Source organism: Melospiza melodia, chromosome 6 (assembly GCF_035770615.1).
Source record: "Melospiza melodia melodia isolate bMelMel2 chromosome 6, bMelMel2.pri, whole genome shotgun sequence".
Lineage (NCBI taxonomy): Eukaryota > Metazoa > Chordata > Aves > Passeriformes > Passerellidae > Melospiza > Melospiza melodia.
The window spans coordinates 59369632-59383196 of record NC_086199.1 but is presented as its reverse complement, the minus strand read 5'-3'; the positions used below and the strand labels follow the sequence as shown (position 1 = coordinate 59383196).

Below are 13565 nucleotides of genomic sequence, written 5' to 3'. Positions count from 1 at the left end.
ATAGTAGGTTTTGTTCTGAAATGGTCTCTGAATGCAGCTCCATAATTACCAAGCTACATGATAGCACATAAAGCACATAGTTTTATAACTACTTAGACAGACAAGCAATTTATTTCTTATAGGGAGGTGTGTGTGGCAGAGTATGTTAGTTTGTTTAGGAGCCAAGATGTTGGAACCTTAAATCTTAAGAGTTGTGGTGTTGACTAGAAGACTCTTTAGTACTCTGGTGAGATTTTGAAATAACATACCTGAGCTGTTGGTATTTATGTGAACCATGTTGTAAGATCTCAGAATTAAAATTTTCCTAAGGTTAATAAAATCTGAACATCAAAGTAGATATTGCAGTGTTAGGCTGCTTTTAAATGCTCATCACTCTGCGACCAAAGATAAGAAAACCCGTGAAAAATTAATAGAAATAGATACCACACTGCTTTTAATAAAAACTTTGGTATGTTTTGTGCCTTTTTACCTTGTGCCAGGACAGGGAATACTAATTAAAAGAAACTGAAGCAAGGTAATAGAAAACCAGGAAGGAGTAGGGAAACGTGCAGTTCACCGAGACTGTTGCACCTTTGACACTGAGGGAAAACAATGTTTGTGAGGGCTTTGATGTGATAATGTGAAGTTGGCAGGGATTGCATTAAGGGGAAGGTTCTGGGGGACTGTGTGAACGCAAGAACACTATCAGTGCTGGAGAAATACCTGTCAAGACAAATTTGTGCTGTTTCTGATCAGAGGCTCTCTTCTGTTTAGCAGGTTCAGGGTCACATGCCTCCGCTCATGATCCCAATTTTTCCACACGACCAGCGGACACTGGCAGCGGCTGCTGCAGCCCAGCAGGGATTCCTCTTCCCCCCAGGAATAACATACAAGCCAGGTAAGCTCACAGGGATGCGAGCCTGTTGCTCATTTTAAAGCACGAATGGTAACTTCTCGTGTGATCTGTCTCATACAGATGATACACAACAGGCAGAGCTGGCTGGAAATTATTGCAACTCCATTTGAAAAAATAGTCCTGGATTTACGGAGGTGGATAGACTATTGGTTATTGAACATCATGATTTTTTTTAACTTAATTTCCACAAAGCTGTTTGCTTAAATATAATGCCCAACTTGCCTAGCAATTTGCATCTGCTCTGCCCTATACAAAAGCTACATGTCTTTAATTAATTCTGTTATCTTCAGAATATTTGTGTTTTGTGGGAAAATTCTTGCTCTTTTGTTTGATTTCAATCCGGTTCATAAAAGGTTTCAGTAGTTCAGTTCGAGTCATCATTCAGACTCGTAGCAGGTCACATAACCTTGCAGTGAAATATGTTTTGAGATGATTTAGCAAATGTTATGATTTCTTTCTTTTTTTCCTCTGAGTTTACAGGACTCCTGGGGAATTCAATTAGGGATATAATGGTTTGAAGCTACTTTCAGAGCCTCCTTGTAAACAGGGCTTTAAATGTTTAAAGACACTTTGCCAAAGGAATTCAATGTAGGAAGATATTTAAGTAAATAAAAGTCAACCTTATTTTCATTTGTACATTCTTTGTAAGTGACCTCAGTCCAGAAGCTGCAACCTTATTTCGCTCATTAATAGTATTCTCTGTCAAGCTGCCTTTAGCATATTAACCTGATAACTAATAACTACAAAACATAAATAACTGGAATTTTTTTATTCATTAAATATGAAGCATACAAAGTAAAGCATTGATCCTGTGGCCACTGATATTAGTGGTGCTTTTGCTGTTCCCTGACAGGAACAGGGTCAAATCCAATGTAAAGCCTCATAATAGATGATGTAAACAGCATGCTAATTAAAAGCCAGGTTGAACCTAGAATCTCTTCTAGCAAGTTTACTTAGTATTAGATGAAGTGGAGCCAAGCAGGATTTCAGCAAGTATTTCCGTTTGTCCTGCTCCCTTCTGTCTTTAGTCCAGAGATGTTCCTCTTCAAACACAGATTTTTTTGTCTAGCTATCTTACTTTCAGGTTTTGAAATCCCAAAGTTCTTGTCTGATTTTACAAACTGCTCACCCATCACTACCTCACTACAGTTAGGGACCAAAGACAAAGTGTTGCCAGTTGTGGGAATTACCTAAAATACCCTGATTAAATCTTATTTCTCACAGAAAATAGAAAGAACATGCTTTCCTTGCTTTTTCTGTTTGAATATGAGGAGCTTTCTGAGTAGTGACTGTTAGTGACTAAGCTGATGGTTGTGCTGCCCCCTGAAAGGCATTATGTTCAATCATGTTGTGTTAATTTTGGCTCAGAGATTAAGAAGAAGAGTTACCAGCATGTTTTCCTGAACATGACTGATTTTCTGGACTTATTCAATAGTGTTCCTCATAGTACCTATCTAACTTGATCCCATTGGCCTCCTGACAGGAGGTGATGCAGCTTTAGGGCATTTCCTTACTTCCCAGAATGCACAAAGAGAGATGTATAACAAAAGTTAGAAGAATGAAATGCAGGAGGAAGCCTAGGCCTCGATATCTTGGAAAGCAGTGAAGCTGTTTGCTGGTGTTAGAGGTTTAATTCCAGATGATGCTAGTTAAAAGCCAGAAGTCACAATGATCTGATTATAACCGTTGTCTTTAAAGAAGATAGAATTTATACCTTTATTCATATATTTATATCTTTAATATATATATTTAATTCTACTTGCATGTGTGGCAGAGGTATCTGGGCAGGTCAGTAGCGTCTGTCAGAGACACATTTTGATAAAAAAAATGCTGTAACTACACTTGGTATTGATTAATTCCTATTTTTGGCACTCTCGGCACAGTAGTTAAGGAATTAATGAAACTGGAGATTAAGCTATACTCTTTCATAGAGAGGGTTCTTCAAAGTCATTTCTGAGGAATATTTATGAACTTGACTGCTACTACCTGTACTCTTCTACTTTAGTGAGAAATGAAACTTTCCCTTGCAGAACTGTCGGGTTAGACTTGCTGGTGCCTCTGAGGGAAGAGAGGAGATGGATTAACCCTTCAGATGCTTGCCAATTTCTTTTAGGTTACATGTTTAGCTTCTATTCTATTTTACTGCATTTTGACATCGGCAAGACTGAGTTTTGACCCTGCCAGTTTTACTTGACATTCAGAAAATACAGTGAGAGGCATTTCAATAACAGCAGCAGTGGGGACTAAGTATGTTTGAAACTGACTGTGTCATTTAGGGAATGTTGAATATTGTGTGCACAGTCACTTAATCTGCTTTGCCTGTAAAACAGGCTAGATATAAGCTGGCTCCAAAGTGGGAGCACTGGAGCAGTGTTATTGTGACAGGACAGCCAGGATGAGAAGTCCTGCCTTGGTGTGCAAGCAGGGGTATGATTATGTGTCCATGTTCACACAGAAATATCTTCCTGGGCTAAATTGGGAACCAATTTCATGGCTGTTTAGTTCAATGCCAAGGTAGCAGTTAGTGAGTGCTGCTGCAGATTTGCACACAAATGCTAGGCCTTGGAGAAATAAAATGGTATTCTTTAGCAAAATAGAGTAGTTTGTACACTCAGCTGAAGGTCCTGTAGAAGACAGGAGAATTTATTAGGTTTTGAGACCCTTCCGTGCATGCCTTGATGCTCATGAACTTCTGAGATCAGCAAATCATTAGGAGCAGAAAACTTAATGATTTCCTGATACTCAGCTATGATAAAGCCTGACAGGAGAAACTTTCCTTCTGCCTGGCAGAATCTATGACACTGAGATGGCTGTAACCCTCCCCCCACAGTATTTTGGAACTCTAGGAGGTGAAACAGGCCAAAGTTAGCAAGTGCTGATGACAAGTAATAATTGCATTAGAAAAAAAATCCCCAAAGTCCCATGCTTCCTTATGTATCTCAAAGTCATGTAATATAATTTTCCGGCATGGTAAGTACTAATTGAGAAATCAGAGCTGCATAGACCACCTAATTAATTTTTTATACATATTTCAGTATTTATACTGTATACCGGATTAATTAAAACTTTAGGGCGCTGTGCATCTCAAATGACTGTTGTGACTATTGACCTGCAGGCGTTTGACGAGCCTCGTAGAGTACCTGGTTGTGGGGGCTGCCACTGATTCCAGGGGGAAGCTGAGAGTGGCAGCTGTTAGGAAGCTAATACTTGCCCAGAGATGCTACACAGTTAATAGAATTATTTTGCATTCCGAGGAGAGCAAAGCAACTGCGCTGGCTTTCTGACTGTGACCACTGCACTTACTGCTTGGAACTGGTGGGCAGCATGGGTACCATTATACCTCCTCTCCCACTGCAATTTTCCCTTCATTTAGCTAAACACATGCATCCAGAAAAGTTTAGTGGGCTGGAGTATCCTTGAACATGATTATTGTGTCCCCGTTAGCGCCCTGGGTCAAGGGGACAACGCAATGAGGAGGAGGAGGATAAAGGAAGGGCAGTTCCCTCCTCAGTCTTTCAGTGACTAAAATATTACTTTAATCAAGTTTTGTGGCTGAGGGGGAACAGGGAAGCAGGAGGATGATGTAGTAAAGATATAAAGCAGTGCTAGGTAGGAGCCAGACCATAAGCAGAGCAGATCTCAGAGCTATGGTTTGCTCTTAGCAGAGGGTAAGAGGGCTGATGTCCATGCCAGTTGCTTAATGGCACTCCATGAGACTTCAAAATCTATGATCACTTTTGCTTTAAAATGTCCTGCAAATATTTTGTACTGTTCCATTTCTTTGCCAGATCTGGAAAGTATCTCTCAAAAAGATTATTGAAAATAAAGACATTGAGTGGAGTAAAACTCAGTTTGGACAGGTTTGTTGAGTGATATGCTGCAGTGTATTTTCAAAGCTTTTTTTTAATATTTCGTACAAGAATGATATAAACCCCATGATTAAACTAGCTAAGAAACAGCCCCTATCTAAACACATAGAGTATTTGACTTTATGCACAAAAATAATTTACAAGATATTTTGTTATGCTGCGATGCAACGTGAAAATGGAAACTGTTTTCCTAGGCTGGTGGCAGAAACAGAGTCAACATTTTGGCCTGGTTTCTGTTTCTCATTGCACTGGGGCAAATCAGAGAAAGTAATATTATTAGGGAAAGCATGACAAACAAAACTGTCAGGCTTATTGTCATCAGGCTGGACTTCAGAACATTCCAATACTGTGAAATATTTGTCATCAAACTAATTAAACTCCTTGATTACTGTAGCTAATCCACATAACTCACATAATCTTAGATGTGTTGGATTTCTCTGATATCTGACATTGCAATTTCCATTTGGAATAGGTCTTTCAGAAGTCTTTCCTAAAGTTCTCAGGTGGTTTAGATTTTCCATATCTAAGTATTCTTTTTTTTAGGTAAGGAAATAGGCTGCTCTTCCTCCTGGCAGGTGAAAACAGGAGGCACACACCAAATCCACTGTGTACTGGTTGCCTGTGTGTCTTTTCATGGCTTCATGAGTCCTTTTTCTAATGGAAATTCCCCAGGACTGAGTTAAAGGCTGTTAAGTGTCCCCTGTTGGGTTTTACTTGGTTGGAACAAAGACTTTGTAACCTTGGGATTTGTTGTAGCAATCATATGTGCCTCAGTCCTAAATATTGGTGTAGAAGCTGGAAACGATGGCGAGCAGCTGGATATTGACAGGTAGGACTTTGCAGCAAAATGTGCAAATTTCATAATTTTGCAAACATTACCTGCAGATAGAAAATTGTGGGGGAAGCTGGTTTTGCTGCAACATGAGAATGGCATTAAGGCAGACAAGGCAGGACAAACATACAACTGGAGGAGTGCCATGGGACAGGGGAGATGCTCCATGGTATTCCCTTAGTCAGTTACCTCTGTTTACATCTTTCTCAACGTTGATGGCTCTGGACAAGCAAAATTCATGCCCTGCATGGGAATACTGTGGGAGTGTCCTCCTCTCTCTTTGCAGTATCCCAACAGCACCTGAGGTACTCTTTGCTCTGTTATATCTGGAAGGATGGGGCCCTGGAATTGCTGACCACTTGCAGCTCTTCCAACTCCATTTCCTCTCAGTCCATGAATGTGAAGAGACAGACTTTAAGTTACAATCCCAAAATGGTGGGAACATCATCAAGCCAAAAGCTTTGTAACTCAGATGAGGAGAGCCAGCTTATGTCTTACAATTGTGTTTTAGGAAAGACTGGTAATAAGGCAGCACCTTCCCCCTACTCTGGGTCTCACAAAAGCCAGACATCCTTCTTTCCTCACAGCACACAAAGCCTTGATCTGAAAGGTAAGTCTACACATCCTATAAATAAAGTCTGCTAAGCTTCATCTCTTTATCCAAGACAAAAAGAAACATTTACATTATTTCTGTGTAGAATAACACAGCACAATTGCTCACTGCTTTTATTCATTTGGAAATGTTGCTCAACCTGACAAACGAAACAGAAGTCTGGCATAATTTTCCATGGCTTGTAAACACCAATTTATATATAAACAACAGCAGCCAAATGTAAATAGACAATCAGCACAGCATGGAGATTGAAAAGATCAGTTTGCAAAACATGACAGATTTTCTTCATCCAGCATTCTTCTTACTCCTGGTTATCAAAGGCCAGCACACACCAGCGCTTAAGGCAGACCTGTTTGAACATGTGCTCCTGCCTTTTGTACAAATTTAAAAGAATAGTTCCTCACGCAAGCATTCCAAATTGAGAAACAAATTTGAAAAAAATTGCTGCAATACATTGACTGATTTCTCGCCAAGACAGCTATGGAGGAGCTTCTTGATCCATTCTTGCATTGAGAAAAAGAGAGGGGGAAATATGTAGCTCTGTAATTAAAAATTAAATCCAGAGCACTCCTTGCATGCTCAGTTTGCTCAAGGGAGAAAGAAGTACCTTTGCTCTGCTTTTACTCCTCAGTGTCAACATAGTACTCCAGAGCTGAAGGAGTATTAATTTTTGTTCTCAGCACAAAGATGCTGCTGACCTACCAGGACTCAGCCATAATTTAACACACTACAATTAGGGCAAAAAGGGACAGTATTGGGTTTTAATAACTGATAAATGACATAACCCTATGAATATTCTTCTTCCTGCAACAAGAGACAGCACTGTCGCCAGCAGGTGAGCAAGAGAACACTACAGGGTGTGGTGAAGATACTATTAAATTAACTGTGAAGCCAAAAACTCTGTGTGTGCGTGTGCGCATGTGGGTATAAAATATCTGGCTATTTCAAACCATAGGAGCATGACAGCTGTGAAAAAGGAGTGCCGCAGGGAATTCTTTTAGAGTTTGGTTTTTTTTAAAATATGTTTGACATGGAAAATGTTTTAGTACAAATAAAGCAACTGGTATTGAACTTAAAAAGTGTGTGCAGAGGGGGAGGGAGAAAGAAGAGATTGCTGTGTGGAACAGGGATGAATAATTCATGATATTTAAAGAAAGAATGCCTCCGAAATGTTCTGCAAGGCAGTCCATGCTGATAAGTCGGATGGTTATTTTCCCCCCCATTTAAAGCATCATTAATTCAACATCTTTGTGATTTTTTTTAAAAAAACCTTGTAAGATATTTCTGAAAGAAACATTATTTAACTTAGATTAGGATCTTATTTATTCAGATAATTTGATATAAATATCAAAGAGACAACTGGAATTATTTAACCATAAAGAGACAGCTTAAGTACTTTAAGAATATAATCTAGAAGTCTTTTTTGTTGGTTTTGTTTTTTAAAGAAAAAAAATTCTAACATCATTGCACACTAAAATCAACCTCATGGAATGGGGAAAATAAGAGGAGATATTTTGAACATTACTCCATAGGACACCAGTACAATATAGTGTGAGTGAATGCATTGTAGCAGAGCTCCATATGCAATCAGAATCCAATTGTTACTGGACTGTGTACAAGCACATACTGTGCTCAATGGCCTGATGAGGTATTATGGATATGATGCAAAGAGACCTTGTGGATTAGACATCTACAATTTATTAAAAAAAGTGAAACAACCAAACATTTTAACTGAACTGGATATAATCGAACTTGATGTGGTAAAAAGAAAGAGTTCTGAGGAGTCTGGTGACTGCAAAGATTTTAGCTATTGTTATTTATTTGAGGGGTGACAAAAATCTAATTCTTGGAATGTCCTGACTATATTATACTGGATTTCTGTATTTTCCCTTATTGCTACATTCTGCTTTCAGCATGGAAGATTTTGTGTAAAATAGACTGATTATTGTAAAAATTTCTAAAAACCGCACAGCCTGTTGAAATGTAGCTTGCAGATAGTATATAACACTGATTTTAAATAAGTAGCTGGAGCCAAAGTGATATGCCATTAAATCACAACTTCTTATCCATCACTCTATTCATTTTTATATTACAGATTACACTGCTAAACTATTCCAGCCTTCTTTTGTTCCCCACATTAACTAAGAGTCCAGATGGCACTGTGTGCTGCACACCTATGGAACACCCATAGATATGGTATAAGACACCATGTTACAGTTCTTAATTTGGAAATTTTAGTACCTGAATTCTCAGGTAACTGAGCACCTGTCTAATCTATTGACTTCAGTAGGCCCGCAGATCTAAGAGAAAATTAAACTTGTATTTCAAGCTATATTAAAAGGTGATTTAATTTTGTTCTTCTCTATGACTACCTTAAGGGAGTTGTCCCAAGACAGAGAATCCCAAAGGAAAACAAGAAACCTCAACCTGTGTTGAGTCAAATGGGTACATGTCCACTTGACACTGAAAAGAAATCACCCTGCATTAAACAGAACTGATATTTCTTGGGTTATAATATATTCTTTTATTTGTTTTAAGAAATATGTGGTGAAAACTAAAAAAAAATTTTTGCTGTGGGAGCCACTGAGGTTTCCTGGGGTATCTCATCTGTGTGTCTGTGGTTGTAAGACCCATTTTGTGCCCAGGCTTCCACGCTTGATTTGAACATTAGCTTTGGAAAGGAAAATCACGAGTATCATACTTATGTTTTGCCAGTTTGCCTACCAGCTATCTGCTAACAAAAAAAGTTCCAAGGGAGCATGGCAAGTCCGTGCCCAGCGAAGCCTTTTGTTTTTGCAGATGTTTGGGCTTAGAGGAGTGCTGTGGAGCACAGGCAATCCTGGGGCCTTGTTTGCACTTGTCTGCTGCTATTCTCTGCTCATTGTCTGAACCTGCGCGCATTGTTCTCCCGACAGGTGATAACTACCCTGTGCAGTTCATTCCATCAACAATGGCAGCTGCTGCTGCTTCTGGACTCAGCCCTTTACAGCTCCAGGTATGTGCCAGAACAAAAAAATGTGGGATGGAAGCCAACATTTTAGGGGAAAACTGCTAACCAGCTGTATGCTAAATAATAGCCTGAATGTTAAATAATTTTTGAGCGCAGCCCAGGAGGATTAACACCTTATGTACTTACAGTACAGCAACGTGCAGCCAACCTTGATACTGTGAGTGAAAGACATTGTTCTGTGTGTTTTATACTGGCAGTTAATGGTATTTTTTTTATTTATATGAACAGTTGATGGGAGATAAGTTCAAAGATTTTTTTAACTTTATTTTCATGTGCTTGCTCCTCTGTAGCTGCAATGCACTATCTATAATTGGAGCAGTCAGTGTATCCAAACAAAAGTGCATTATTGGGTTTTTCTTTTTTCCCTTTTTTTTGACTGTGTGGTGCTGACAATACAATAAATTGCAAACTCTTTTAGCTTCTGTATTAAGGTAATCTCAACCTTTCTGTGCATTAAGCTGGTCAGAAGCCAAACATGGTTAGAGACTTAGTTTGGCCATTTATTTATTTTTGGCACATATAGAATGAAATGATGTGAAAGAAAGATTTATGTGCCATATTATTAGCTAGCTTCTTGTGGCAAGAAGTTTTTAATTTCAGAAGAAAAGACACAACAATGTCATAAATAATGAAGAAACAGTCAAAAGCTTTCAGAGTTAAAATGTGTGGAAAGAAAGTGACAGTGAACATGAGAGGAAAGGCCATTAAAGATGCATGTAACTATTTACAAGTAAACCTTTGAAACCCCTATTTGAGTTAGGTTAGACTCGGGTTCGGAAGCAAAGTAGGAATAAATTGTGCCTAGAGTAGCACAGTATTGCCATACTAATATCTAAATATCTACTTTGTTTTGGTAAAGCAAAGCTACCTTTCTGTGGTTAATTTTTTTCTAGAGGGGTCAAAGCAGATTAAAAATCCTTTCTTCTTTGCCCTATGTTGTTATTCTTGCCAAATTAACTTAGGATAAGTGAAAATGAGACCAGAACTTGTTCATGCACCCATGCTCATTGGTGGTCCAGAGCTGACAAGAAAGACTCCTTGAGCTTAGGTCTGACCTAACCTCAAATCAACATTTGAAAAGGGATACCCTGACTCTGCAGGCAAAGATCTCTGAAAAATAGTTTTGGGTCATAATAATATGATGTTAAGACTGTACCTTGGACAGGATTGAAACCAAAGGGAAGTTTCTCAAAAGCAAAAATAGCAGGTATCTTTAGAAAGCCATTTGACTACTTACTGAAGCAAAATTCTCATTAGCTTTAGTTGGGAAAATACTGTAGAAATCAACTTTGTGAATAGAGAGACTATTTTTGCTGCCTTTGAAATGCACTAAAACAAATAGTGAGCCTACACAAGACTGCAAGGCAGGAAAGGATGAAAACTCTTCAACTGTCAAAGAAATGGGATCTAAACCACAGACATTCTTGCTTCTTTTCTTTTACATGATCCATTTGTAACTTGACCCACATATTTGCACATCAGACTTGATCTGAACCTACAGCAATAATGCATTTTCATTAATTTGCAGAAATGATAGACTGAGTTGTTAAACATGACGAGAACAATTAGAGAGAAAACAACCAGCGAAAATGTGTGCTAGTAAATTCAGGAACATTCAGGTTTGGGGGTCTGAATTTCCATTTAGGCATATATGCTGTAAAAGAATTTTTTTGTTTGTGTGTTTCCCCCCCTTTCTATTTTGTTTGAATTTCATCTCTATGGGATTTCAAAACCTTTAATGTTTCATGGTTATAAGAGCTTAAATAACAGGACACTTAACCTTTGGCTGGTACCTGCTCATCAGATTGTTAAAGTGCCTGAACTAAATTTTATTTACTCCTACTATTAATTTTCTCTTTGTGTCAATTCTCTGTGTTCTCTAAATGAGCACTTATTTGGGTGTGTTTGTTGGAGAGAAATTGTTGTTATACCTGATGAAGACTGTTAGGGGTGTAGCATTTCAGCTCATTTTTTCATCTTTGCTTCCCTTCCCCCTTCTTTCTCTGTTCTGCTGCCTTTCTTCCATGCACCCCACCCACTTATTTATTTACGTGAATGCTGTGACCATGGTATCTGAGTATTTCCCAAGTGCTTAAAAATACTGATCACAAAACTAATCTCTGCCCCTTTCAGGCAGTAGGAGAAATAGCTAATTTATTTGCAGGTTTGGTTTTGTTTCTACATGTGAGTGTGTGTGTAATATCCATGCTTGGAGAACCTGGGGAGGCAAAGCTATGTCAAGTAAAAGAGTTTTGCAGTAGCTCTAACATTTCAACTTTACCAGGGCAGTATTATTAATTCCAAAATTATTTTCTATAATCTGTATCCAGCTAAGGAAATTCTGCCAGCTTCAATTTTGTAATATCCCCTTTTTTTCTACTTATGTTTTCTTTTATTTGGATGATCATGCTCCAGGTATGAGTGTAGCAGCAAATTTTTGTTCTCATCTTCCTGTGTGTTAGGGCAACTTCTATGCAAGCTCTGAATCTAATAGAACAGAGAACCATTTTTTACCAGGTACATCATGTAACAATAGCAATTATTTCACAGAGGATGATTCTCCAGTGGGCAATTGCTAATTAATAATTTGCCTGACTTATTCAAGCTATTGTTATTAAAATGTACTTTCTCTGAATTCTATATTCATGTTCACCAGTGGATTATATATCTCTGTGAGTACAAAAAACTTTACTGAAATCATATACAGCAGTTTCTCAAGTAACTGGTTTGAGTTTCATGGATAGTGCATTAAAAGAAAAAGAAAAAAAAAGTTCTCCTTCAGCAACAGACCAGTTTGACCCATCTTCTCTTTAGATTTTTGATCACATTGATTAGCTCATGGTAAATACCATTAATATTCACTTGTGGCTTTCAGTATCCTGAAGTGAAATAGTGACTACCGCACTTTTATGCGAGTCCATGCTCCTGAATTGGTGGCTTGCTCTGCTTTGGATTGATAGCAGATAGTTTCTTTTGATCTGTGTACTGATCTCATGAAGGTGTCATTGACAATGTTGTTAGTAAAAAGACTTAAAACTCTGTCCTCCATACTTTCCATTGACATCTCAGCCCCATCTGACCGGTTTCCTCAACAAATCAGCCAAAAATTTAAATAATAAGCATGACAGGACCAAGCCTTGTTAGTACTTTTGGCATGAGAGGGGGTCTAGATGATGAGGGAGCACTTGTCTAGGTATAGTCAGATCAGGAAAAACAAGCTCCTTCTGTTCACCCCTCCAGCCTCAGACAATTGTGAGTGAATAGTTTGCAGATTTATTACCAAACACATCTGTGCCATGTGAAATAGTTCTGATACCTGTGTGTAAGAAAAGTTTCTTGCTTTAATTAACCAGAATGAACTATTAAACCTGTCAATAATTTTCCTTTTGTTCCTCTTCACATACACCTTCTCTAGAGTTTTCCCCCTTTCCCATTTCCCCGAACTTTTTCCCAAGCTGTCAAATGCTTGCACTGATATCAACAGATCCTAGAGATGTGTGGCCAGCAGTCTTGCTCAGTGAGTGGACTTGATCATGAAATGCTTTTCCCAGCTCTCATGCTGCTGGTAGCAGGAACCTGGTTACTGGGAAGTCACAGTGATGGCAGAGGTGGCACCTGTATGTCCTTACTTTCAAACAAGGGACGCTACTATATGCTGTTTAGGGTTTAAAAATCTCCCCTACCTTCATTCTTACATATTTCTACAAAGCTGTCTAGGAGATAAATCAGGAAGTGTCGCAACTCTCTCAGCCACGACTGATAAACTGTTGATAGAAATGGAAGCATTACAATGATGCTAGCTGGAGCTATTCCTAAACAAAGTGAGCTCTAGGAAAAAAAAAGCAAAACAAAAAAGCTTTCCCTCATAACTCTTTCCCCAAACTATTTGTGTAATTTGTCCTTCAGAATTTATCGCTTATAACACTAATGAACCTTGGCGAGTCTTAACTATAGTTGCAGCTGTGTTCCTGGAACCTGAAGTTTTTATAATACAGTTAAAAAAAAAAAAGAGAAAATTTTAACTAAACACATATTTGCCTATCTGTTTTCTGCCCTCCCATCTTATCCCACTCCTTTATACTCTCTTCTAGTTGCAGACAAAGTAAATGACCTTTTTTTTTATTCTGCTGGGTGCAGATCCAGTGTACTGCTGAAGCATTGCATAGCCTGCCTCAGGGGCACAATATTAGTAGAGGGAAGGCCAAAGAATGCTATTTTTAGTTGAACAGTTCAGCAGATGGAGGCATGAATACTCATATATCTGAAGGTTGAGGGGTTTGAACCATTAATTTTGATAATGTATTTAACCCTGGGAACAATCAGAAACTGTAACTCCAAGGTTACAA

The 13565-nt window shown here is 38.5% G+C and overlaps 1 protein-coding gene across 14 annotated transcripts in view; it reads left to right on the top strand.

Annotated features, from left to right (window-relative positions):
• SOX6 (SRY-box transcription factor 6) overlaps positions 1 to 13565 on the top strand; it is a 369646-nt gene that overhangs the window by 270893 nt on the left and 85188 nt on the right. For 12 of the 14 annotated variants that reach the window (XM_063158537.1, XM_063158541.1, XM_063158536.1 and 9 more), the window contains 2 exons: positions 754 to 877; positions 9125 to 9204. In XM_063158537.1, coding sequence (XP_063014607.1) covers positions 754 to 877; positions 9125 to 9204 — 204 coding nt within the window. The remainder of the gene's footprint in view (positions 1 to 753; positions 878 to 9124; positions 9205 to 13565) is intronic. The other 2 variants (XM_063158533.1, XM_063158531.1) reach the window with 1 other exon arrangement.